Genomic DNA, 26,670 nt, shown 5'->3' with positions numbered 1-26,670 from the left:
GAGCTGGACCTCATGCAACGTGAAGGTTCTCAAGGGTTCGAGAGGTATCGGACATACTCCAAACGCCGGAAAATTTGTTTGCGCAGGAGCCAGGAGGCTGCAGGTATCTCTGCATGGCCACATGTAAACATGTCTTCTTCTGGATCAAGTGAGCAGACGCTGCACCGGCTTTCTCAGGTTGGAGCCATTCATGATCCTTTACTATCCCGCGAGCTTGAAGGCAGCCTGAGACCTAGGACGAAGCAATTCGACATGGAAAAGCGTCTTTATTTGTCTCATGGCTATATAAACAACGAATCGGACGGAAGTAATGTCAGCGATTTTCTGTGGCCTCCACCAACCCTTCGGAAAATACTGAGATCTATAGAAGGCGTCACCCTTGAACAAGCCTGGTCTATGTGGCTAGTGGCAAAAGCTGCAGCAGAGGCAGCGCGTCTCCGTTGGCCGGACTCCTTCGAGCCTCTCAAATTGATGGAAGGATCTTGGGGGCTTCTGGGTGTGCGGCAATGGTACGAAAGCATGGATACCGCTCGTATCAAGGGAGAACCTCCTCTGCACAATAGCGACTGCCCGCGCAGGTGGGCCTCTTTCACCTCAAACGCAAAAGCTGCAGCACTGTACCGCTCAGGCGCAGCGGCAATGGCAGCATGTGCTGAGTCAATCCTGAACAATGGCAAGGTTGGCGTTGATGCCTTGCAAGAGAAGCTGTATATTCGTCTGGAAGGTGAGGACCTTGCCTGGATCGAAATTGGATTGGAATCAAACAAGTGCCTAAAAGTTGTGCTGCAGCGACCGCGGCGCTGGTTTTACCTTGCAGTTCGAACCCGAGGCCCAACAATTATCGTGTCGGTAACCTCAGTGCCTCCCAGAAGAAGCCGTGTAGTGGATTCAGTCATTGCCAATGGGAAAAGCGGCCTGAGGGACAATCGTGCGTCTATGAAAGCAACAGAAAGAGCCAATTCCGTTCACATTCCAAAGACTCGACGGCTTCATGAACGCTCTATCGGGGGAAACGACATACCTCAGTATGGCCTGCTGGGACTGCAAAGGACACTACCTGCGCACCTGCTGGGTAAAGAGGCATGTGACAAGATACTTCGAGGCAAGTTTTCCTGCTGATCAGCAATTGAAATGCACTAGTCTAATTTAGCCAGTGCTATTTGCTGGCCAGCGTAGCTGTCAAGCTGTAGTTTATTGTGGAAGGCTCCTGGTATTTCTGTGTTCTTTTCTGTGTAGCTTCTGTCCGCCTACCGTACATATGCCTCACATATATTGGTGACCAGGGCCCCAATCGGCGTGAGCAACAACTGGGAAGGCTGACGCCAGGCCGCTGCATTTGGGGTCGGCAATGTCAGCAGATCGTACTGGATGCGAAAATGGTAGAGGCAGCGTTTTTAGCGCTCATTTCGCTGGTTGACGGGCCGTTAGAGGGAAAGGCTTCCCCTTCAAGTGTACGCTTTGGAGTTGATATGTCTCTTGAAGAAGCACACTTGTTTGATTTTGGCAACAAAACAGTGTACCCATTAATCATGGGACCAGCTACTCTTGGATCTGTTCAATCCTGTGAGCGAAGAGGCTGCTCTGGACTAGATAAACCGGAAGGATCCCCAGTTCTCGCTTGGATGCACCATCAGCTCAGCGGGGAGCACACTGTTAGGATTTTCAATGAGCCTATGATGCAGATGCTTCTTTTCGGCAGGGTGGAAGTCATGCGTGGCTACCCGGGGATGCTTCCTTTCATGTCCCATGTCCATCAAGAAGTCGAACACGCTTCGCTAGCAGTCTCACCAGTTGTGGTCAATCTCCACCTACGTTCTGTGCTGACTTCCATGGCATCTATTGAATCTGCTTGCCAGTTGCCCGCAGACTCTGTAATTCAAACGCTCTCCAGGCAAACATGTCGCAACACGATGTGCGGTCGGATTGCCTTCCCGGTTAGCCTGAAGTCTACTGCCCACAGGCTCCTCAAAATGAATGTACGTCGCCCCCTGTCAGCGCAGTGCTCTGGATATCACGTTTCTACAAATTGCGGACGTATGTTGCATCATTGCCCCAATTGCGACAATCCCTGTTACAATCCACGGAGTTTCTGCGGGGTATATGGAGACGCAAGCGTATCAGGGCCAGAAACCAGCCTAGTTACGTTCCGGTGCGATTCAACTCGCTCCAATCAGTCACCCTTGTCAGCGTATTTTCTAGACCAAACAAATGCAAGATCATTCTGCATATCACAAGTACACTGCGGCGGTACAACCATTGCAGTAAAGCTCCTCTGCGATGACCTTTGGTCGGTCCTAACTGCAGATTCACCTGGACTGGGGAAGCTGTCTTCAAAAGGGGCGGATACTGATGGAACCAACCACCTCAAGTACTCTGCAGCTAAGTCAGTCAGCAGAGAAATCCGGGGAGGCACCGTTGAAGGCATCGGTTGTTGCCTTTCTTCCACCGTTCTCCCAACAGTGCTGCGAGCTTGCAACATTGCACACTGCGAAATCTGCGTGCATCCCTTCCAATCAGAAGTATCCCAGATGCCGTTGCCGGTGCTAGCATTTTTGCTTAGGCGGCACGTGCGAAACGAAACCATGAGAGGTGCAGCATCGCTTCTGGCTGCAACCGAAGCCCTATGCAATGTGGGTGGCTGGGAGCAACGCAGTCGCTTGATTAGGCGCTTGTGCAAAGATATGGCAAATACTCTCTGGCAGGAATTTCGACACGTGTTTACCAGTGGGGACAGCCTAGACGAGCCCATCGTCGCACACCCTGAGGCTTTTGCAATGTCATCCGCAGGCAGGCTCGTGCTAGCGACAATTTTCGGAGGTGAGGATTTCGGAATACCGTAGCCAGAAGCCAGCAAAATGTTATCTTTAGCATCTCCTCTCTCAACATCAGTCTGCTATGCTGCATCGTCTGACTTATTAAAATTGCTAGTGTAAGGTAGGAAGCTTGTTCAGTGCATCCATGACCCATAAAAATATACATTGTGGCAGCTGACAGGGAGTCCTGGTACCAGAGCATGTAGAACCTCCCTCACAAGTGCAAAGCAGATACTTCACACGTATTTTGCTAAATCTTTTGCACAGCATCACAACTTGTGCCTTTAATATTTGTGCTATGCGGTCCCTTCGAGATAGGTATTGCTGATGGCCTCAGCATATCCTTAGGCTTGGGAAGCTCCCTCACCGCCTCAGCCCTTGATAATATCCGCATAGAGCTGCCTGCCGCGTCGGGTGGAGACAGGCATGGTCAGGGCAACGTAATCCTTTCAGGCAACAGAGATGGAATACCATCCACGCTAATTGAGGGTCTGCAAAAGGGTATGCAGCGGTTTGGGCTCGAGTTAGGGGATATTGTTCACGGTAAGGCATAAACCGAGCTATGTGACTATAAAGTGATCACTAGCTGAGCAGCCGCCATCGGTGTGCAGGTGTATGCATGATTCAAGCGATGCTTAGGTATGGAGATCGTGGCGTCTGTGGATCGATGCACGTGGTTGACGCAGATGTTATCTTTGGCCCTTGGACAGCAGCGCGCGCGCACGGTGCGAAAGGCTTGGCAGAGGGCCTGGCGGTCGCCGTAGCAAGCTTGGTGCTGAATATTGCCACTGGCATTATGGAGCTAGGTTCCTTGGCTGCTCGCGGATGGGAACAGCAATTGAGTCACCTACCATATTCGCAGCATCCCATCCTTATCAACCATCGACAGAGGCTTCTGGATCAGCTCTTGGAACAGATTCGCTCAGAGGCGAGCTCTTCAATATCTTCGAGAATGCAGTGGATTTCGCAGGGACTCACTGAGCACACAGTAGCCACCGCGGTCTTAGCGGCTGTTAGCACCCCAGCAAGCTGCCCCGAAGCTCCACGCCTTCCTTTGCCTCGATTGCTTTGTTGGCGGTGGAACGTCCTGAGACGAGTGGAACCTGAAGATTCTTTCGTGCAGCTGGTGCTCATGCGCCTCGTGGAGTTTCATCAACTTCCATACATTGCACATATGTTGGATCGGCACCCAACAAAATCAGCAGCAGCTCTTGCAAGAGCCCTTGCATGCGCGGCGAGGGAAGCCGCTAACCCTACTAAAGAAAGTAGAGGGCAATTGCTAGATCACAGGTCAACGCGCCAGGCTGGGCTCGTTGTTTTAGTCTTGCTGGGATCCAAGTGTGTGCTTCTCATAGGCTGGCCAGTGGGTCCCGTACTTGTTTTTGATTCTTCCCTTATTGGCTTCATTCACAGAGTCAATGGAAATGGCGGCGATGGTTCAAACTGTTGCTCAGTTTTGGTGGCTCTCGAGCTCTCAGATGCAGTACAGAGACAGGTGCATCTCCGTAGTAAAGCAGCAGCTGCAGCGTCTGCTCGGCATGATTCCATCGAAAAGCGAGCTCCAAAGGGCTGGGGTGAATCTGCGCATGCGCTTATGGACTTCGCATTTGGGTGTACACCCACTTCTGTTCCTCTTGAATGCGGCGCGGAAGATTTGGGGATGTGCACTCATGAATTCTTCAAGATTGTGGATCTCCACCCAGGAGATAATAGTGACGCAGAGGATGATTCATTGCCACGCCGAGGCAACACATCACAGCCTTTAGACCTACTACCCAAGCATGCTGTGGAAACTGGACACGACTCCAGCCGTTCGCGAGGCAGTTTTGCGAGCAACGACCAAGATTTGCAACATGCGGGAAGCCTATGGCACGGCTTGCGAAAACGGGCCGCGAAGTGGCTGCTGCTTCAGGTAATCTAGAAATGTAAACTAGTCGATTGTGCACTGTTTAGTGCCGACGAAATGGCGTCATTTATGCAGCCTGCGTGCCACAGAGCTAATTACACAGCTTTGTTCCTCATGAAGTACGTACTTCAACCAGATTTTTCTCATTTTTTGTTGGTTCCTATGCTCCGCAGCTTCAGATGGTGGAGCGAGGGCACATCACCCAATTTCAAAGGGCTGTTTCAAGAAGGAACTCCTTGCAGAATACGTAACACGTATCAACAAACACGCATGCTGCTATATCTTCTGCTCATTCATCAATTGGGACGGTAGAACTAAATGAATCCACCTTGACGGAGCACCCACCAACCCAATGATCAATGATGGAAGCAGTATTAGCTCGTGGCTGGCTATAACATTCCACTTACGCAAAGACCACCTCCGCTCAAATTCTGCTTCGGGTATGCAGCGGAATCGATGCACTTCAACAGCTGCTGCGCTTTAAACAAGGGCAAAACAACAGCTTCGAACACCTCTCGAATAGCTGCTTTTATAGTGGCACTGCTTCTGGTTGTAAAAAGAAACCAATAGTTGTAGTATTATGAAGCATACCAGTCTGTACCATGAGTTCAATACCTGTCAACTGGCGCGCGAGGAAAACCGAGAACGGTGCAAATGCGCAGCCACAAGCAGCGCAAACACAGCATGAGTGTTCCGCACTGCACTGTTAACACCAGGGCTTTATGCTACCATGCGCCGTGACCTGCCTCATCAGGATTGCCTGATTGGCGGCTTTCTTGGATAAGAATCTTAGTGCAATTTTACCGCTATATAATATACGTCTTGATACCCCTCTACCTAAAGCATACGCCGCCTCCTATGCCCCACATCAGTCCACGGCGTACGACCAAATTGTGGATGTGGCGACCTATGCCATTTTCAATTGTGCTCTTTCATTCTCTTCGACTGCTGGGACTCCATATGGGTACCCAACCATCCAGTTTGCGCACACATACATGCGTGCAGGGTCTTCGGGGTTCATTGTAGCGTTCTGTAATATAGCACAATAACACACAAATTCCGCCAGGGCTGGAAGGAATGTCTTCAAAGCACTACACGACCATGATTACCTCTCGAGACTATTGTACTGCAGCCACCATATTCTGCTAAACGGGGGCTTCTGTTCTTAACATCTTTTCATGCGTGTCGTTTGGCAAGGAAGTGTTTCTGCGTACCACGTATGGGTGGAAGTCCATACGGTATCCTATGAGATCGCGGTAGTCGTACGTTGGAGTGCCAAGCTTGTCCGCAGGTAGAGGGGGAAAATTAAGCTTGCATTTCGGGAAGCCAGAAAGCCTGGGGCCTATCAGTCTGTCATCATGCACATCTAGAAGTTTGAACAGGCTCACGAACTCGGGGGCATCCTTGGAGCGTCCAAATGTGCTATCAAAGTATGCACAGCTATGCTTTGGGTATCCCGGCAAACCAGAGCCGTAGTCTCTTGGAGCTTGATCCGTCCGCGGCTGCATTGAGGGGTCCGCCACCACTTCCTCTCCAGAGGTCTGAATCTCTGGGCGGCTTTGCAAACTTCCCAAGGGGATACCAAATGTGGAGCTTAGCCTGCTTATGAAGCCAGCAATAAGGCCCTCCTCACCTGTGCATATGACACATGGGTTAAAAACCATATAGACATCCAACTGAGAACTGGCAGCAGCGGAACAAATAGCTGTTAAGGTTCTATCACACAGATCGTGCAAGCTTCCTCTACCGGATAGGAGAGCCGTGATGCATTCAGAAACTACTAAATAGAAACAGTATACGGTATCTATAAGCCTAATAGGCGCAGGAACGTAGAAACCACGACAAAAAGATCGTTTAAAATGGCTCCAAGTGCGCTCGTATCCAACAGGTACACTAGCAGCAGGGGTGGTAGGCCTACTCGCCACAGAGCTGGTAGAGAAACTCTTTCGTCCTGCTTGACCCTGCTCGCTCTCTGGTGCAGAAAACTCTCGGGTCCGGGAGGAGTTGTTTGTGGGCTCCATTTTTGTTAACTTCGCGGAACTGCTTCAGGTTTTGAAAACCAACTCAGAAGGCTCCAGAGTCTACTAGTAAAAAGCCTGGTTCAATTAGACTTGAATACTTTCCAGGTGCAGATGTTTTCAGGAACGTACCTTTAGGATAGTTTTCCGCAGAATGCTGAATGGCAATGTGTCTGTGGATCCACCGGATAATCAGGACGACTGATTAAGAAATACCTGAAGTGAGATGATGACCTGGGATCAGAGACCTGATACCTATTCGTAATGCTTGAGTTTTATATTGAATGAAGGCTGCAGTTTGTCGCAGAAGCTATTGAAAGCACTGGCTAGCCGTCGTTGAGGCCTCTGCCGCACACCCGAGGCGCGTACCTGCTGGTACCCAACCATGAGCTGTAATGCAGTAAAAGGCTTACACCTTTTGCATTTTCCGTGATTTTAGGTAGCTATCCATTCTAGGCGCTTACTAGGACCACAGTGGATGACATACCCTCCTCAGGTTGCTGCTGGTGCCCTGGTTGGTTCGATCTGAGTGGCCATGGTCTACTTTGAACAAAAACAGATATAGTCGCTTCACATCCTTATATTACGCTTTTAAAACATTTCTTAATGCGATTAGGTCGGTGTCGTGGCATATCCTGTGCACTGTAGCTAGAAAACATTGAGTCGCTTTTAGTAAAAATGGCCCACACCACTGGCAATGCAAGGCGGTTATGTTGGCAGCTTTAATGCAAACCAGGCTTTGTGACCCGATAGTCACATTCATTAGTACCTAATTTGGTGGTTACTTTAACATAAGTTTGTAATATATTTGTTTAGTCGCTCTGCCGCATGCGGGGCTGCTTTGTTGCTACAGATTTCCGTGACTCAGGCAACACGATATATACGCATTCTTCTGGCTTTGCGTAGGAACAAACTATATGCATGCGCTCAGGAGGGTTGAAAGGCTGAAAAGGCTGCCTGTTTGCGGATTACATAGGCAGATGAGTCTGATGGGCCGCAGTCTTAGGTTCTGGAAGCTTTAGATATTTCCATTAACCAGATTATCTCCAATGATCCGAGCTACGGAGAGGGATGTTCAGGCAAGTGCGTCAATTATTCAGGCTTAAAGCTAGATTAGCTATAGATCTTGGCTTTCGCAGAGTACTGCTAGCTCGATGCGGGAAGATTCAGACTTTTGTATGGGTGCACTAGGTGCAATGTGTTACTAGCTGCGCAGGCTTGGAGTGCTTACGGGGTGCAGCTAGGCAATGTCTAGCTAACCGTCTCCTCTAATGTCGCGGCCTTTGAGAGCTGCGGGCGGAGAGGGCGGGTGTTCCTTTGAAATTACTCAAGAACTTTCTATTCAGCCTTCATTGAGTCTCAATTTAAGTATATCCGTACGAAGATCTTAGATAGGGCGTTACAGTTGGTAGCACCGTGTGGTTCGTTGAAGCTTTTCTCCGCCCATCCACTGGCGGAGGGTGCTGCAAGATACAAGGTTTCACTACAACACTAGTCTTGTTTCAATATAGCCACTTAGTAATTCAGTAATTTGTTTTTGGACAAATCTGGGGGTCGGCCTCTAGCGATCGAAGTACACTCGGGCACAACGCTTTCAAGGGTGAGCAGAGGTCTCCCTGCAAAACTAATGTGAACACACTAGCTCGACACCTAGTAGAAATACGCATATCAGGAGATGAAATGTTGATGGATGCGTCTATGTGGTCATACTAAGCATGTAAGTATGATGGCCTCCAGGATGGAGAAGTATTTAACGATTCAATCAGGTGGTGGGAGATATACATCGTTCTGTAACTCCCAGGTGAGCAGGAAGGAGTGCTCCTTGTGACATGTTAATCGGAGGGGAGGGGTACTTCAGCAGAGGTTCGATTCGTGTCGAAGAAGTCACCTGCATTCAGAGACCGATATACTTCAAGCCTTTGTACAAGTTCCCACGCATAAGTGTATGCTGATGTCAGCTCAAAAGTAAGCGTTAGGAAAATTAAGGGCGTTAAAGCATGGTTAAACAGTTGGTAGTATACTAATATAGACCTTCGAATTTCAATAGGTACAACATAGCCATTCAGCTGCTTTTCAGCGATTTATTGTAGGTCTATCCAGAGTAACATAACAGGGTGGATAGAGACTCAGTCATCCTACAGCCGACCGTTATGCCTGTCGCAGCTGGTGGAAATCCAACAACTCAGGATCAGATGAGTGCGCCTCCTGTGTTTTGAGCTGAAAAGGAAGATCTGAGTCGGAATTCGAAGGTCATGGATGTCGGAAGTGCGTCAATAGACCGCAGCTTACAGTCTTAGCTAAGAATGGAAAAAGAAGACGGAACCCGAGATCCAAAGCAGCACCAGACAACTCCCAACAACGCATCTGCCCCTATTGTGGAGTAGGGGTCAAATAATCCAGGACTGCACGCAGATAAATAAACCAAAGAGCTTGACCAGAGTGTCCATCCCCAGTTCGAGCAGGCAGCATGCCGAGCAAAGGAGCAGAAGGAAAAGGAAGGACCCCATGCATGGTACGGCGCAGTGAAGGGGGACGCAGAAAAGTAAATTCATACTTGGGGACTCCCCACGGTTCAACTCTACGCTGATAAAAAGTAACATTAGTAGCCAAGAAGCGCTAGCATTACTTGACACTGAATGTGAAGTGGATTTGCTATCCGATGAAATGCTGCAAAAGTGCATCTGCCTGTTTGCTCTTTAGCGTCGGTCCTATGACTCTGGTTTGTTGACGGGCAGCAAGACACACGGATTGGCAAGGCTGCATCGCTTAGGTGCTACTTCAAATGGAAATTAGAACGGATCTCAATAAACCATGACCTCTCGCGTAAACCTGTCCCAGTTCGACCAAGGCACGACTAGATATCGAAAAGTTTGCCGTGAACATCCCACGTACGGTACAGCTGCGCTCCTTGGAGTGTAGTATGTCCGATATTTCTAAGAAGATACGCTTCCTTGTGTCTTCAGCAATGTTTATATAATTTACGCAGAGCATGGTGGCGTCGGTACCGCAATAAGTTGAGACCAAGTCCTCGTGTGGGGGCTCAGCAATGCGGTGAAGGAAGACGGTTGTTTGCATGCATTGCACTTTAGCCGCTCTACAACGGATTCTGTATTCACGGAATCTGCTAAAAGCGTTAAATAGAGGAACAGCTAATGGGCAACTATTATGGGGGAGTCCATAGATGTGTCAAGTAATGACTGGCTACAAGAAGGATGGCCACTTGCTGGCTGTCAAGAGCAGCGTATTAAGGTTATCCGTGGGTCACCCCCAAGCTGTGCGCCGCAACATCGGAAGCTCCCACAGCCTAACGAGGCTGTTGAGCGGCAGGCAGATTATCTGTTGAAAAACCGCCATGCAGAAATCAGCCAGTGTCATCGGGTGGAAGCAGGTTTTCGTGCCAAAAAGAACAGAAAACGGGATATGCGCATTGATGGTAAACCCCTAAACAAGTTTCCTCCGAAGCAGAAGTTCCCACTACCTCATTTTCACCGACTACTTGCCAGCTTGCACGGCCGCTATGGCAAATTAGAGTATACCTGTGTGCAAATTGGACTTGGTAATGCCCCAGCTGAACTACGATACCAGGTGGACAAGGACGTTGGTGTGCCTGTCAAGGCAGGGTGTTGGCACTCTGGATGAATGGCACCAGTATGAAGTCAAAATGTTCCAGAGCACCTAAAGCACCTACGATGTGCACATCAACTGTTGTGGGAAAAGCAATGGTGTGTGACAGCACGCAAGTGCTGGATTTTCGTGGAAACAGTTGTGCTCCCCTGATTCCGAGTTTTAGCTCCTGGAATAGACTCAGGTCCCAAAAAAATCCTAACCAATCAACGGGTGACTATTATCGTTGCGATCCAGCAAAGACGGTGCGAAATCCCACGGGCTTGCACGCTATTACCAAAATTCATTCCCTTATGTGCTGACAGACTTACTTAGAACGTAGTCTATGACCTATAGAGTGGGCTGACGCCGCAGCAAGGGCGCTGTCCTGTCATCCTAACCCTCGGATATGCGCTGCCCTATTACGAGAACCGCTTTTCCTGTCGACCGATGCCAGTGACGTGGCAGTGAATGTAATTCTCTGCTAAGAGGCTACTGGCTCTTGAAAACACCAAATTTTCGCTCGTTATTGTTCTTACTTCCCTACAACCAAGCAGTGGTGCCCAGTGCGGGAAAAGGATATCTATGCAGTGTGGGGGAATTAAAAAAGCACTGACACTATCTTCATGGGCATCACTTAACAGTCTAGACAGGCCATCAGCCCTTTACGTGAGCTAAGAGGAGCTTTCGGGATTTCGATAACCCTAAACTTGTTCATTGGTCGCCGCACTTCTTTTCCTACAGTGAAGTATACTAGGTGCATCACGATCGCATTCGCCGACGCCCTCTTGCTAGGCCCCCCAAAACATTGTTGTGCAGCGCAGCCGCTCGTCTGTGATGCGTTTTGGTTGCTGTTGGACAAACTTGCAGGCGTGTTACGCTTTCAACACCCAAGCCTTCGCTACCTTGCCCAAGTCTCGACACGCAAATGGGTGAATTGCTGCTACGTAAAGAATGGCCTGCTGTGGTTCAACAGAAGCCGAGGACTCTGTTGCGTGTACACTCCGAATTCGCTCCGCTGTGCGGTTCTGCGCAAAGCGGCTGAGCTTGTTTATTCACGCCATGATGGGATTGACACTACAGTGCAAAAGCTCTCACGGTTCTTCTACGGGCCCGGGATGGGCTTCGCCGCTAAAAAGCATGCGCTTTCATGCGCAGATGGCTAGCAGCTAAGGCTTTGTAATTCCTCTACGCATGGATTTTGCAGAGCCTTCCGGCTACTGAGAAAATATGAACTGATGCGAAAAAAAGTGTCATGACAACACCGATTTGCCTGCCGACGGACTAGCAATGTATGCAATTTCACCCCCTGCTCCTGCTCTATTAAGGCTCAACAAATTGCTCAATCACTCTTGACTCATCTCTGTGAACTTCAGGAATGATCCCACCGATAAAGATCCGAAGTTCATAAGTGCATTGTGACGTGCCCTCACTACCAGCATACACATTGAACATAATATGGCCACTGTGGACCACTCTGAGGCAGATAACGTGCATATGGCTTGATCTTCCTCCCTGTGCTAAGTGGGCCTGTAATAACACACAATAATCGTATAGCCATTGCTTTCCCGCGCACCTTATCTAACTCGAGGGGCCCTTGTCTACTACGGGCCTGGTGGTCTGAGGTCGCCAGCCACACCTAGCAGCGAAAGGATATGGAGAACCGCCGACTAGTGAACGCGAATGCACGCACAAAGAGCTCATGAGTGGCAAGCACGCAATCGTGATACACAGCGTTCGGCTGCGTGCTTTCGAGCCAAAATATTCTGTTTATTGGATCAGCGGGCTGTACAAGCTAAATTATACGATGAGCATTCTAAGAAGCTTGTGTCCAGGGGATAGGGATCGTTCGCCACCCTCTCACGAGTAAATGCCCTCTCTCACTTTACCGATTTCCCAAAGCGTTAGACGCCACAGGACTATCAATATCGGCTTCCCTAAGAAATTTTGAAATCCCACCAATTATTCTTGAATCATACCGCGCGGGCAAGCGACTGCTGCAAGGGAGGATCTCCAGGGACTCCTCAAAGTGCTGGACTCAAAGACTGATGAGAACCGAGGAGCTACTAGATGATATTTCCTACTAAGGTGCTGTGGGGAATGCTAGTCTCAGCAGCTGATGGAAGAGCAGTTGCGGGTTCTGCTACCTGCGCAAGACTTTACAGCTGTTTTTGAGCTACAATACTAGCCGCCATGGACAGTTGTTGCACGGGTTCCTTGGTAATTTTCCCTCTCCAGTGCATTCTCTGCCTGAAATATCATCTATGTATAGTGTTTGAAAAGTAGCTGGTTGTTATTCGTGCTCTCTACTTGGTTCAGCAATGGTACACTCACATTTGTTATTACTAAATTCTTGCTTTTGTCTCTTTTGGATCTTTGAAGCCTGTATGCGCATATAGGAACTACTCTGTTGGGCGCAGAGGTACTGCTGAACTGGTATCCTTTTTTATCTCCCTTTACACATTTTAGTTGCCTTCGGCTGTCCCGGAGTAGGATGCTCATATCTCAGCGCACCAATAAACTCGAGCCGTCGTGCCGCTGCTATTTGCTTTCGTTCAGTCGCTCATTCTTTGTTGGCCAATGCGTCTGCCTTCCCGTCGATTTCGCTCCAGTGGTTATTATGCGCTTCGGCTTTCTTTTTCGTGTTGCTTTGGCGTTTCCGCCTGTCAAAGGAGTTGTGATAGTACGGCAATTTTCCCGCTCTCCTGCATGCGGCTGATCGCGACATACAGGTAACGAACATGAGGGCGTGTGGTTAGACATCGGCACGTGGACAAGGGCAGTGGGCTGTCGCGCTTTAGCAGTCCACTGTACTACTTGCACTTGACTAAAAATCGGCAAGGATCTGACTAACTCCTTTGTACGAATGTATTATCTGCTGCATGGTATTCTTTGCTCAATACCTGAAGACGCCATGTTGTGCCTGTGAATGCTAGGAGTACTTACAGGGCGCAGCAACGCCCAGCCTAGGTGCCCCCTTGCCCTCAAATGGGGAACGCTGCGAAGCACGGCCAGGGAAAGGCATGAGTTGTTTCAAGGAGCATTCCCTCACATCTCTGTTAGGATTCCGTTGAGTCTGGAATTAAGGGTCCTCTAACTGAAGTCGTTGATGGAAGCCCTCAAAAACGGTTGTAAGAACACCTGAGTATAGTGTTGCCATACGAAGTGTCTGGGTGAATTTCACCATTGTACCCTCCTAGCTTGACTAATCAAGTATTTAAGCCTGTCTGAGACACACGAATCCCTGCTGCACGGACCTTTGATAAGTACCTGTGTGCAGCCCCCTCTTCAGCCTGATTGTTCCTTTCGTACTGCCCAAGGCTCTAAAGCCTCGAGGACAGGGAATAGAAACTTACTTTTATAGATGCAGGCAAACATTCTGTCAAGAAAACTATCAGCTACTTTCTGGAGCCGCCATGAAAAAAACGGTAAACAACGCAGTCCCCCAAGGAGAAACAGAACCGTGGGCGAACGGACGAGCAGGAACCAAGAAGCATCACTGAATGGCACTGGGAAGCCCGCAAAACTCGCTGCAAAATGGTAAATAGTCGCGTTTCTGGCTGCGATACTGAACAACACCTTTCAGAGAACCTGCGTGTGCATTTTTCAAGTATTTGCATGCTCCGTCCTTCTCTGTATCCGTACTAGTAGCAATACAAGGAGAATCATAGTCGACTTAGAAGTCCATAGCAGCCTCATAATGCGGGGATGTTCAAGATTTTGGCCGTTTTTTGCGGAGGCGGCCAATGTCAGATGTGCCGAGCGTCCGGGGCTGCGAGCAACCCCTCCCCTAGTCCTGCATGGCTCCCATGGGCCTGTCTCGCGAACCCCCGCTAGGGGGCCCTCTAGAAATACCTTTGGTCCATTTCTAAGGAGCAAACAGGAAGCTCTGAGCCGCCGCCGGGGTCTGCTGCGCGTACGCTGGAGTAGTTCCTCGCCCCCGCACGCGCACGTGCTACAGCGACCTGTCCGTCCCGAGTTGCACTCTCTCGGCTCTCTGCGCTTCCGGGGCGACGAGGGCCAGCTCCAAGCAAAATGGCGGGGAAAGTAGACAAGACCAAGAAGCTGGAGCCCGTGCCCAAGCCGGACGAGAAGTTATACAGGGACCGCGTGCAGGCCGAGACAGCGGCTATTGAGGAGCTGAAGGCGAAGATCGTGCGTCGGATCTTTCTTCCATACTCGCGTCTGTGTGATCTGATCTTTATGACTATAGCTGGAAGCTACCCTTCTGCCTGTAGAGAGCAGCTGACGATACACGGAACGCGCAGACAGTGCATGCCGTGTCTGCAAAGCGCCTTCTAGTTGGCGTCCGCCTTCGCGCCGCAACTTTACCGCTCTAGACTGCTTAAATACCTTTCTTCGGGGAGTACAGGGGGCATTAACAGAGAGTCCATGCAAAACCATCCCAACCTACTTTCACGCCCAGTGCCCACTTACGGACATTCATAACAGCCTTCCACCACATGGCGGTACCTGCCTCCGTGTGACGCACACTTTCGCAAAAAAGCAATTGGATCCGTTTCTCACTTTGGGGCGATTCTCTACTGGGGTACATTTGGTATTAATGCGCCGGGAGTTACGTGATCCTGCTGCATGTGGAATGCGCTTTATATGGAGTCTCCTTGCGCGGTCTGCCGTTTTATGAGGGCGGAGATAGTGGCTTCGTGCGACATCTTTTGCATGGGTTGTGCAGAATGAGCTCCAACAAAAAATCTCCGCCGTCATCGGCGGGCGGGAGGAATACAACATGGAAAAGCAAAATAGGCAGGCCCGCCTAGATGCTCTGCAGGTATGTAGTGTGTGGCGGTGGATGTCTCTCCGCTACTGCCAGTCTGTTTGTTTCCTGCTTCGCACTTTGAGCTATAAACAGCCAGAATATTACAGTGCGATTCCTAAACCTCCGTGCAAGCTGTTATCATAGGTCCCTTGCATCGCGTCTCGCATATTTCTTTCTCTTGCGGCTTCGCTGTTCAGAAGCAAATTGATGAGCTCGAGGAAAAGCGCAAAGTTCTCTTCGAGAAGATCCAGTCAAAGCAGAAAGAGGGTGCCGAAATGGTGAGTCATTTGCACGCTTTGAAAATTATTGGGATCCCCCTATGCCTTAGTGTGCTTTCTTCCATTAGGAATAAAAGCCTGTGTTTAAAGGCTGTCCTCTTAGGCTTCCTGAGCCGGTTTCTTTCGTTTCTATACTGCCAAACACTTTTTGATACTCTCTTGGACTTGCCGCAGAAGCAGTCCGCATCAGATCTGCGTCGGAAGATCGGTTTCTCGTCCATTGAAGACATAGACCAGAAGGTGGCGGCCCTAGAGCACAGCATGATGACTTCGACACTTTCTCTTAAGGAGGAGAAAAGGCTGTTGGAGGAAATTAAGAGGCTTAAGAACAGCAAACCCCTGCTGTTTAAGTACCAGGCGCTCGAGCAAAACGCCAGCAGCATTGAGGATTCATCCGTCGGTACGTTAGATGCAAGTTGATTAAAATAGCAGGAGAAGCATCTATTTCGAGCCGTGCCTGTGGCTAGTGAATAGTGGAAGTATCTGCGGACATAAGCGACCTTGACATTACCGAAAAGTTGCAGGACCTTATCAAGAAAGTGCTGTAAATTCCCCGGACGTAGCCACTAACCCAGCAGAGCATTGCCTCTGTCTCCATTTGTGCATGCATTGTCAGTAGCATGCTTTCCCCCTCTCGTTTTCCCGCTCAGTACCTCTGAGGGCCATGCTGGATGAGGTTCGCACGAAGTTGCTCGAGCTCCGCACGCAAAAGCGCGAGGAAAGCCAAAAATACAAGGAGCTGCTCGAAAAAAGGTAACACCAAAAAATCGCTTGACAAAGACCATGGATCCGGCCTTGAAGGCTGCCTTGAGTTTGCATTCCTTCCTGCCAACTCGGCGCTTGCATTCTTGCGACCTGCTCTCTGCTACGTGCGATGCCCTCTCGAGTTGTTCTCTTGCGCAGCTTTGTTTAGGCATCAATAGTCTTCAGTGGGCTTTGTGTGATTCGGTAGCTTGGCTCAACGCTCCTTCTGGTGTCGCAGGCAGAGGGCGACTGCTCCTGGCCGGGAAATGATTGAGGAAAGGGACCGTTTAAATAAGGAGATGAGCACGCATTTTGTGAACGTGAGGTTTTTTGTTATTCATTCTATCTAATTTGTTTTAAGCCATATTATTTCACACAACTTGAAATTGAAAGTCATTCAGTGAGCTCGGATTTTTCGTTCGTATGCTACCGCGGTGGTTTTTTTCACGTGCTTTTGCTCTTCGCAGCGCCGAGAGATTCTAGCGGAGCTGAATCGCGAGGTACGTAATAGGCCACTGAAGTTTATGTTTCAACCGAGGCATTAAAACAACTTGCATTGCGCAGTAGAATATAAGCCGCAGACGAAGAATCCTGGGCTGCGGCGGTTACGCACTTGCCTCAATGTATTTCGCCTTCCACTATGCTTGTGTCAGATGCAAAATCATCAAGCCTACATGCAACAAGTGAAGCGTGAACGCGGCCTCAAGGTAACTTTAAAAATTACCATAATAGCGATATATTCTTCCTAGGTATCGGCATCTTAAAGCAGAGCGCGTTGTCGTGAACCAGCGTCTCGTGGATAAACCGGTGGTTCAAGTTCATTAAAAAGCAAAAGTCTGCCATTTAATGACTTGATTGCAGATGCGTGAGGAGCGTGAGAGGCGCGACTTGGAGAACGAGCGGTTCCAGCTAACCCGCGACCTGGAACGGGTCGAGTCGGAGTTACCGTACGAGGCAGAGTGTCTGCTGCTCTCCCAGACCATTCAATACTTGCAAAAGATCATTGAAGAGCCCAGTACCGCCACAACCGAAGAGAAGAAGGCAGATGAAGAAGATGAGAACGTATGCTACGGTTGCTGCTTGCTTCCCACGGCACATTAACACAAAAGCAGGTGCCAGGCACTTTACATGGGCTTCATGAAGTTGCATTACAGGAGCAGTCAGATACATGGTTGATTGAGAAAGGCTTCTATTCGGCGTAGTTGGATCATTACGTAGCCAGTATGGTGAAAATGGAAAAACGAAAATATGAAAGTAGTTGATTTGGAATTGGCGGACTGCATCGGGTGCGTGCATGGGCTTCTCTGCAGCTGGCAGGCGCTCTTCTACCAAAGAGTCAGCGAAAGGAGGTCTTCTTTTTCGCTCCCAAGCAGAAGAGCAAACAGGGGAAGGACCATGAGAAGAAAAAGGAAAAACCTAAGATCCTCAAATACGACGTGGGAACCCTGACCTACTTCGAACAATGCGGAGTAAGACGCCACAATGTAGTTTTAGATCAGCGACTTGGATGTGCAGCTTTAGTCTGTCTGTCCATTCACGCAGACGGCATATTTCTGTTAGCGGATGGGAATGACGCAGACGATGCTGTTACAATGGAGTCGAAAATTATTCATGGTGTGCCATCATGTTCTAGAGCGGCGTTACTAAATGCTGCGGGTGTGTCTATAGAGCTGTTTCGTCGAGTGTTACCCTGTGTGGACGCGTGGCTGCCTTAACAAATCGTCTGCCTATCCTTACAGTGAATCAGTGGGCTGCAGGCTTCAAGGAATTTCCGTGGTCTCACGGCTCTGATTGCTGCTGGTTTGTTGTGAACAGCTGACTGCACCGGTTACGCTAGAAGACATTCCCTCCTGCCTGGAGAAGCTTGACGCAAAGCTCCGAAAGTACAAAGAAATGCAACAAGAGAGCGCTATGAAGGTTAGTAAGAGGTCCACTGTGGCCCGTAGGACCGTAATAGACACCCGTTAGCGTGCCAGGGAGCCCGGCAGGCCATGGCTATCAATGCAGTTCATTGGCACAAAACTTTCACGAATTGCTGCTGCGCATCCAAGAGTAGAAGCTCCGTAAACTCCGCCCTAACGTAGCCTATGCGCATTACAACCACATTTAATTGATCCGTGCGCCGTGCGTGGAATTCTATTGGAAGGCCTATTATTCGTCGAGACAGTGGGCGTGAACGCCATACATTGGCGTTTCCTGCAGATTCGGGCAAGTGCCTTTAGCAGGCGCACAGCTGTTGACCGAATGGGTCACTGTGCCTGTCAGAGTATCATATTCCGTTCATTGTCTTCTTAGGTTGATGAACGGAAAGCGGACATCATGGCAAAGATACAGACAGTGAACGAGAAAATCGCGGCCCTAGCAAAGAAGGAGAAGCTGACAGAGGAGAAGGACGGAGAAACCGCGGAGGGGAGCTCACCTACCCCGGAGGAGGCTGACGAAGAATAAGTGATTACTCATACTTTTTTCTTCACAAAGGGTAGTGTTTTGTTATTGGTTGTTGATGTTGGTGGTGTAGCGGATGTATGGATGATGGGGAGGAGGGGGGCACACGGACGTCCTGGCGTTAGCACTACGACAGCAGCTGCCAAAGCGCACGGCAGTCAGCTGATGATGCGAGGCATCTGCATTTTCGTGCACACGATAAATTCTGTCTTTCGGATAGACTGAACATCTCTCCAAACACTGCGCATGAACTTTGAGCCCTTATGCACTGCACTGCATTTTCGGCTTGTATCAGTTTCTGTTGTTGCGCATGCTACGGCATTTTGTAGTTGCCACATGAAGCACGATTCTGAAGCTAGGTCAGTTGTCTAACTCTTGGCTAGATGTGCCTATGGGATGTAATAGGACACTCCAGTATTTGCAGGAGCAGCTGCTGATCTCGTGCTGTAATCTTGCGTTCTCTGTATATCGGTCTCTCCCTCTTTGGGTACGGTGGATTCAAACCAGCATGGCAATTAGAGAACTAAATTGCGAGTGAGTGTTCAAGGCTTAGTACAGGTGTTCCAAGACTAGGTTGCATCGAGCGGCACTAATTAGGGAGCCATGCGAGATGCATTACATCGATTAATTACACTGGGACATGTAGAGGCTTTCCATGTGGACGAGTGCGACTGCTTGGCACGGTTAGAGTCGCCCGGTGAGGGTGGCACTAGCTGGCTCAGGAAAAAGCCTTTCCAGGTAGAGTGTAGTGGCTGTAGACGCGAACCACCATCGCTTCTTGCCTTCGGACTGGCGTTCGTAAGAAAACGAATGAAGTGCTCAGCAGGTTCCTCGTACTGACAGAGACTCTTTCAGTTTTAGAAGGTTGCTGCTCTATGTATCCCCATGCCGGGTCTGATCAAATACTTTCACTAGAAATAAATGGCCAAGCATTCGACGTGGCGAAAAGCTAACCGACTGCTGGTGTCACTCTGGAGCTTCTGCTGCACATTTCAAGGTGCAAGGCATAGCGTCCACACAGCTGTATTCGTTTGCGTTCTCTGGACTAGGGCTCTTTGCTGGGTAGACAGTGGCCGTCTTCTACGAAGGTTTCTAAAACTTTGCCACCGCTACCCATAGATCTTGTTAATTACATTTTCAAGATGATAAACAAAGCGCTGCACCGAAGTTCACGCTGAACACCTAGCGTCCCCACAGACAGTAAAACGCATCCGGTGACCCGGAATCGAACCAGGGACCAACAGATTCCCGCAGCATCTACAGTCTGCCGCTCTACCAACTGAGCTATCACCGGTGTCGAAAACTGGCAGCTACAAACTTGTTTTGATTAGTAGTTACTCATCATGAAAAGAAACTCCCTCCTTCTCGTAAATATGAGCGGCCATTTGTGACAAGACCGGAAGAGTGCGTTCCCTCGCGCTGCGCCCTGCATGCGCCAGTGGGTACAGGAGTTTTATCACTTCGGACACTGCACAGCACTTGACAAGGAAGTGTTTTGAGGGTGTGTTTTCGATTTATAATTCCTCAGACACATGTTCTTAATTTACCGTACCAAAGCCCCAGATTTCTACGGCACTTTTTTCGCGTAATGGACGTGGATCGACTTCAGCCTGATGAGCACGGATACTCATTGGGTGCTAACATCTTCTTCGTTTAGCTTACACCAAAGCGAACGGTCCAGCATATCCACCATCCTATGTTAAGCTTTCTGCGAACTGTATGCACGTTTAATAATACCAGAACAGGCGCCCACCAGCCCCGTTCGCTGCTCTGTGGAGTGGTGGCGTACCTGATGTAATATTGCAGGACTGCACTTAAGGGTTGCTACAGATAAATTCAAGCCGTAAACTTGTACTGTGCACAGTACGGGACGCAGGTTTCTTCAGGTCAGGCAGCTTCCATGCACTGACGGAAACACTTACAGTGGGCGGTTCATGATTAGCGGAGAGTGTTGGTCATTGGCCGCCAAAGACGCCCCATACTATCACAGTGTTTTTTCAGGCACCTCATTGATGTTAATAATGGCGACTGAGGTACCCCCAAAATGCGAGGCTGCCTGTTCCCCAGCTGTCGAAGCTGAGCAGATGTATCAACAGCGGCAGATGCTTGAAGAGAGAATGGAGGCTATCGCCAGCTTTCTTACATCCGAAGGTGGGCTTGAAAAACCTTTGTTTGCACTGCTGCAGGCACAGCGAACTCAGCTACACGACTCTGTGGCCAGGCTGGCCGTCGTGCTTCCATGGAATCTGATGCTCGTCAAGGGATGCCTTGAATGCCCTCCTCAACCCTAGTTCTACTTGGCACCTTTCTTTGGGCCTCTGCTGATGGTACTGCTAGAAGCTACACTCTTGGTCGTTACGCCGCGCCTAGTTTCTCTTTGTATTGCCTGCAGTGTCTGAACTGTGTCCGCTGCCTCAGGGATGCCGGGTCTAAAGGGCCCTTTGGTTGATGAGGAGGGTTTTCCTAGGGCAGATATCGATGTGCATGCCGTGCGTAGTGCGCGGAATCAGCTGGCTTGTCTACAGACAGACTACCGGGAGGTGCAGCGGAAGCTTGAGGAAATACTGTTGCGTGTGCATGCGGAGTCGGCGAAAGCGCAGATCGATCAGCAGGACCTTAGAGCACCTAAGCAACCAGACACTACCGAAGTGGCTGGAGAGCAGGACGAAGTGCCCCCGCCTCCGATTGAAGGTAAAGACCCATGCCGGAAGAATCAAGCCAGCGTTGCAGCGCTGATTGAGGCAATTAGACAGGTTATCTGTGATTGAAGCTGCACAACCCGAAGTGCTAAACGTTTAAGGTATTGCAGGACTTGCTGTATTATGCTACTCCCCCATTTGCCTCTTTTGCATTTGCTTCAGACGAGGGCCCCGCATTCGCGGTAGTGGATGTTCTACAGCCGGGCGGCCCCAGTGGCATTGCAGGAATAGCTGCTGGTGACCGAGTCTTACGTCTTGGCACTCTGCGCCTTCCGGTCGGACGGAATGCAGCAGCGGGCTCTACTCAGAATCATAGAAAGGGGCCCCTACCTGGCGGAGATAGCAGCAGTCGTGCATTAACTGCTACTCAAATCTTTGAATTGCTGCCTGGAGAGGTTGCACGCTACGAGAACGAACGTATGCCAGTTGTTGTGCAACGTGGGAGTAGGGTCATTTCACTGTGGCTAGTACCCCGCCAGTGGCACGGCAAGGGCCTATTAGGCTGCCATATAAAACCACTTCAACAGGAGTGACGTCCTGGTTGGCGCACACCGAGATGAGACAGGAGTGGGAAACTTCATTGGTGTGCGTCGAGTCGACGCAATAAAGTTTCTCATAGTTTTATAGATGGACATTTCGTCCAGCCAACGCAGTAGTATTGTGTCATCTTGATGTACACTTCGAATCGATAGCACTATGCGAGCCATAAAATTAATGGAACTCATGGCTTAACGCCGCTTAGTCCATACGGTGAAACATCTGACTGCGAGCTGAAAATATCAGTCCTCATTTGTAATTGTATTATCGCATGTTGAGCTGTGTAGGCAACAGACAGGATCAATCCATGGATACCGTTTATTAGCTAACGCTGGCTCGCGTATTACTGCTTGCGAGAGGGCAAATTTTAGGGAGTCTTCAAAAGTTATCTACCTCGAGCTGTGCTTCGGCTGCTCCTGTAGAGCCGATGCCACTCCGTGTTGCGTTGCCCGAATTTTCGCTGCTTTACAGCTCGGTTGGAACCATATACTGGCGTACACGTTATGATCTCCTTCCATGCCTAAACATGGTATACAGTGCCCTCATAGACGAGACCCCCGGTTGGCTGCAACTAAGGGTGAAAGAAGCCAATCGCATCAAGGAAATAAAACGCGTGGATCCATATGTAGGACTGGGATTTCGTTGGCAGTCAGCTTCTGACCTCTAGAACCGCTACCAGTATGGTTACCCAGTAGTATGTCACCACAAAAGCTGTTTGAGAGTAAACATGACGCTTCGCTAGTGAATTCAACGCTGATCCATCGCAAGTACGCTATTCGGGCGTAGTTCTTCGTCCAGGTATTTTGCAGGCTACTGGAAATAGGTTTCCCAACATATATAGCATTTCTTAAGGACAAAAAGTTTACTTACACAGAAGTAGCGTATGCTGGAAGACTTTCCCTTAGTTGTGGGTACCACATATCGAGGGGAGTGCACCATCTCACCTGTGGGAGTCGTGTATACACCACCATAAGCAAGACTACAAAACAGCGACCACGGGATTCAAGTTCAGGAACTCATACGGCGAACAAAAATTTCTACGGACCAATGACTCACCTAGCTATTACAGAAGTGCTGTAGAGGTTTGGACCAGTAGGACGAAGACTACGGCACCGGAGCTGCTGTGAGGACGTGTTAGCTCCTGAAGGCCGAGCAACGTCGCCGTACTTGTCAATATGCCTTGTTTTGCTCTCACTTTATTCCACAGTTGTGCACCCACTTTGCTTCTAAATTGCTCTCACTTTGTATGGCATATGGGAAACGATAACACGGAGGCAATTGGATGAACATTGTTCCCCACCTCACCACCGTTGCTCTCCCATATGTAGGCAAACCACACTGAAAAGCAGCTTGAAATGCAAAGATTGAGAGACAGTCTGCCTTTCAGTAGTCTAAAGCGCAGTGCAGCAATGCATTATGCTGTCAGGGCTGAAGTTCTTCTCTACACCAGCGGTTCCACCAGCAGGTCGAAAAAATATACTATACACCTCCAATCATGCAAATAGACAACCTCCCGGAATGATGAAAACTGATCTTAAACAGCTACAACATGATCGCTCTTCGCTGCGAGGTTTGTGGGAAAGGGATCCTTACTTGCGACTGTGCAGCACAGTGCCAACCAGGGGCTCCGCCCGAAACTGTCATGGCAGAAATGTTCGTCAAAAATCCATGGCGGTATCTAGTGGATGCAACTGTTTTTGGTGAGTTATACACCCTTTTTTCTGCGTTTTCTTCCTAGTTCGTACTGGATGCCAAAGGAAGATGTGCTATCAAACAACTTGTGCCACTTGCGGAAAGGCCACCTGGTAAGTCCATTATGGGTTAGGAATAAGCCTCCTGCATAGTATCCACGTTTCCACTTGCTCGGGCTATAGCAATTTTGCATACTAAACTCTGCCTTGTTTCTATTGTATCCCTTCTCATTGCCGTTCATCCAGTTTTATGTGTGGCCTACCTGCATGCCTGAAAACCCAGTCGCTCTGATCATTGCCAATCGTTTAGTTACTTTCACCCCAACACCTTAGTAGTCGCTAGAGTGGAACGAAAAAGCTGCACGTCCCCATTATTATCTAGGGTTTTGCAAAAACCAATGAACCTGCAGACACCAACTAGGGTGCGAGTAATATATGGACCCCCTGTCTTTGGCAATACGTGTGCTGCTTAGGAAAGGGTGTGGAAATCACATAGATTCTTGCCTGGAAGGCGTGAGGATGGAGCAACGCTGTAACTGCGGAGGCAGGCCGAGGACTCAAGCCGAGCACGATCAGGGTTCCAAGCAGTGATGGATTATGGGAGCTGCCTGCATGTTTATAGCCCTGAACAATGTAGCATGTACAGCAATCAAGGCGGTGACTGTACTACTTGTGGGGGCTGCCTGCATGCTTTCAGCCCTGAACCATGCGGCATGAACGGCAATTGAGGCAATGACCGTACATACTGTCTAGAAGAGTACAGTTCTGGCGAGTGCCTGCGGTGGTACACCGCCAACGGTTATGGACGGGTTAAATTTACACGAGTGCGTGCATTTCTGTGTAACCGACACTTCCTCAGTGAGGAGTACACCTTATGCTTTATTATATGTCTGAATCGGTGATTCGGGAGGTATTGTTCGAGTGGCTATCAGTCTGTATTTAGCGGTGAATGCCAATCCTACTGGAGAACGGCAAGGAATGGCTGCGCGATGGGTATGAGGGCAGCTTTTGAAATACGAAGCCATATGAGCAGTGCTCCGTAAAACCTGCACTATTGCTAGATTTCACACGACATTATTATGCTCACGAGAGAATTATGTGGGGATCAAGGTTTAGTTTCTCGGGATTAACCGTGAGTTGATAAATCACAAAGTGGCGAAATGAGCTGAGAAGGCCGTTTGATGTGTGACTGCCTCCATCACAAACGAACCAATACAGTTCAACGTTAGAACTATTCCGTATCCCGTTAGTGTGAACTTGCGTGGGCTTTTCCCCAACATTGATATCATGACTCACAGGCATTCGTTACATTCAGAATAGCCGGCCAAGTTCAACAATAACGGTGCTTAGATAAGGCTTCCATACGTGGTCACTTTAATCCAGACCGAATGCAAACTCAATAAAAAATTATCTAGTGTTTCTTAGAAGCGCTCCCAGCCTTTCCTTCCCGCGCCCCGCAGAGTTTTCGATGAGGGGAGAAGGCCAGCCATTTTATGTCAACATTGCCTGTACGAGGAAACAAACCAATTAGTCAATGCCTTCCTAATTTAATATAAATTTTACTAGCGCGCTATGAAGTGTCCAATGGTAGGTTAGCCCGTTACATTCACACTTCACTGGGCATGAGCTACCACAGGCAGCAAGTGTTGAAACAGGATAATCTTGCTGTATAGGTCCTTTTGTAGCAGCTATTCCGTTGAGCACCATCAAGCTTAGCGGGGGTTTGTGAAGCCCTCCGTATTCCACTGCAGTAGCATGGTCTGTAACTTTGCTCCAATGCGGAGAAAACCCGTGATGCAGGATTCGCCTTTGACGATATTGAAGCATCTTCAAGGAAAACGATACAGCCTCTCCAAGGACATTTATTGCAACGTGCGTTGTCGTATGGAGGCAAACGCAGCCAACTTGTGAGTCAGTAGTTACGGTGTCCTCTTTACTCCAAGAGTTGCTGCTCTCTATACAGCATCACATGGGGCCCATCCTGAATCCTCCAAGACTGTAGTCGTTGTTATTTTGTTACGTTTTCATGATAACGAACGAACTAACAGTTCGTCGGAAAGGGAGACAGAGACCGATAAGGAGCAAAACGGCGTGAGGGTAAAACACAGGTAGGAACTAGCTCAAGCAGGAGGAATCACACACGGGAACGCCGAAAAAGAGCGGAAAACAGAAAATACTGCGGAGATACAAATGTGAACAGAACCAGAGCGGATGACAGCATCGGTCGGAAGGAACCAACACTGGAAAGGACACCCAAGGGAGGTGGAGAAAGCACTGGCAAAAAGCAAAGCGCGCGAAGGGGCGCTAAGACTTGTGCAAGTGGCGCTTTTGGAAGACCGCCCCAAGTAGCACTAAGCAAGAATCTTTTGAGGATCGCCCCTTTTCGGTGGGAGCCCTCAAGCTGAACTGGTATGGGGCCTCCTGTGCAGTCTTCTGTTTACACAGCCCGAGCTTATATAAAGCCATCTAGGTTTGCACTTCTCCCCTACGGTAATTTTTATGTACCTTGGCAGCTGGGCTTGTTGCTCCTGTGCCTTGACTGGATCCAGTGAACGCCGTTACGGTACACGACGCGGATCCACTGAGATTCTACCAGCAAATAATAACAAAAGCACCAGTATTATAGTCTTTTGGGGTATTACGTATACATCCTGCAAACAGCTTCCAAAAGCATGAGTATGAGTCGCGCACCACCAACGGTGCATAGAAACCACCGGTTCTTTTAGCACTCGCTTTGTCCAAAGTCATACCGGCACGCTGTAATTAGCTTTCACAATGCATTTACAAAACTTGGAATAATTGAGTAAATGAATTTGAGAGGAATGAATGTGTATGCCGACGGAGTCATACTTTGAATAGACATCGTCGGGCAAGTTACACTGAGCGGGGTGGCATCCTCTACCCGCAGCACATACGTATGACTTTGCCTACCACAATACTGGGATATCGTGTCCTTACCGGACAGTATAATTCGAGCTTGCTTCTACCGTTCCGATCTTGTGTAGGAGGAGGCAGGCTATTTAACTCGAAACTACTGCTAAACTGGTCAAGGGCAAATGCCGACTAGAGCTGCATGCCAGCTGACAGCTCAAGACATTTATTAAGTGTACGCGCACTGAGAATCAAGAGATGAGAGCTGGCCATTGCAGCACTTAATGC

The 26,670-nt window shown here is 49.2% G+C and overlaps 3 protein-coding genes and 1 non-coding gene across 4 annotated transcripts; 2 read left to right on the top strand and 2 right to left on the bottom strand.

Moving 5' to 3' along the window:
• Positions 1–5,626: 5,626 nt before the first annotated feature.
• Positions 5,627–6,740, bottom strand: LOC34623418. The gene is made up of 2 exons (XM_026336244.1): positions 5,934–6,740; positions 5,627–5,749 (listed from the first exon to the last, which is right to left on the bottom strand). The coding sequence occupies exons 1-2, from the start codon at positions 6,738–6,740 to the stop codon at positions 5,627–5,629; spliced, it is 930 nt and encodes a 309-aa protein (XP_026192029.1).
• A 7,635-nt stretch (positions 6,741–14,375) lies between these two features.
• LOC34623419 (centrosomal protein of 135 kDa) lies at positions 14,376–18,587 on the top strand. The gene is made up of 12 exons (XM_026336232.1): positions 14,376–14,495; positions 15,034–15,129; positions 15,315–15,395; positions 15,570–15,795; positions 16,046–16,148; positions 16,378–16,459; positions 16,607–16,639; positions 16,793–16,846; positions 17,001–17,201; positions 17,450–17,672; positions 17,935–18,056; positions 18,435–18,587. Exons 1-12 carry the CDS (start codon positions 14,376–14,378, stop codon positions 18,585–18,587), a joined length of 1,494 nt encoding a protein of 497 aa, XP_026192017.1.
• Positions 18,588–19,794: 1,207 nt separating this feature from the next.
• On the bottom strand, positions 19,795–19,878 carry Trnay-gua. Its single transcript is given in 2 exon segments — positions 19,795–19,830; positions 19,842–19,878. It is a non-coding gene; the product is annotated as a tRNA-Tyr (tRNA).
• A 727-nt stretch (positions 19,879–20,605) lies between these two features.
• Positions 20,606–21,816, top strand: LOC34623420 (26S proteasome non-ATPase regulatory subunit 9). Its single transcript, XM_026336243.1, has 3 exons — positions 20,606–20,735; positions 21,003–21,275; positions 21,446–21,816. The coding sequence occupies exons 1-3, from the start codon at positions 20,606–20,608 to the stop codon at positions 21,814–21,816; spliced, it is 774 nt and encodes a 257-aa protein (XP_026192028.1).
• The last annotated feature ends 4,854 nt before the right edge of the window (positions 21,817–26,670 follow it).

Source organism: Cyclospora cayetanensis, unplaced genomic scaffold (genome assembly GCF_002999335.1).
Source record: "Cyclospora cayetanensis isolate NF1_C8 unplaced genomic scaffold, CcayRef3 CcayRef3_contig_99, whole genome shotgun sequence".
NCBI classification, from domain to species: Eukaryota; Apicomplexa; class Conoidasida; order Eucoccidiorida; family Eimeriidae; genus Cyclospora; species Cyclospora cayetanensis.
The sequence above is the reverse complement of the archived record's forward strand: the minus strand, read 5'-3'. Positions and strand labels throughout refer to the sequence as shown.

Bases quoted from the DNA above. Each gene is read 5' to 3' on its own strand.
- LOC34623418 (XM_026336244.1), bottom strand. From the start codon at position 6,740: ATGGAGCCCACAAACAACTCCTCCCGGACCCGAGAGTTTTCTGCACCA. The intron at 5,750-5,933 runs GTACGCAGAAAC...GCTATATTACAG, and splicing joins TGGACTTCCACCCATACGTG to AACGCTACAATGAACCCCGA.
- LOC34623420 (XM_026336243.1), top strand. From the start codon at position 20,606: ATGGCGACTGAGGTACCCCCAAAATGCGAGGCTGCCTGTTCCCCAGCT. The intron at 20,736-21,002 runs GTGGGCTTGAAA...CCGCTGCCTCAG, and splicing joins CAGCTTTCTTACATCCGAAG to GGATGCCGGGTCTAAAGGGC. The intron at 21,276-21,445 runs GTAAAGACCCAT...CATTTGCTTCAG, and splicing joins GCCCCCGCCTCCGATTGAAG to ACGAGGGCCCCGCATTCGCG.
- LOC34623419 (XM_026336232.1), top strand. From the start codon at position 14,376: ATGGCGGGGAAAGTAGACAAGACCAAGAAGCTGGAGCCCGTGCCCAAG. The intron at 15,796-16,045 runs GTACGTTAGATG...TTTCCCGCTCAG, and splicing joins CATTGAGGATTCATCCGTCG to TACCTCTGAGGGCCATGCTG. The intron at 16,149-16,377 runs GTAACACCAAAA...CTGGTGTCGCAG, and splicing joins AAGGAGCTGCTCGAAAAAAG to GCAGAGGGCGACTGCTCCTG.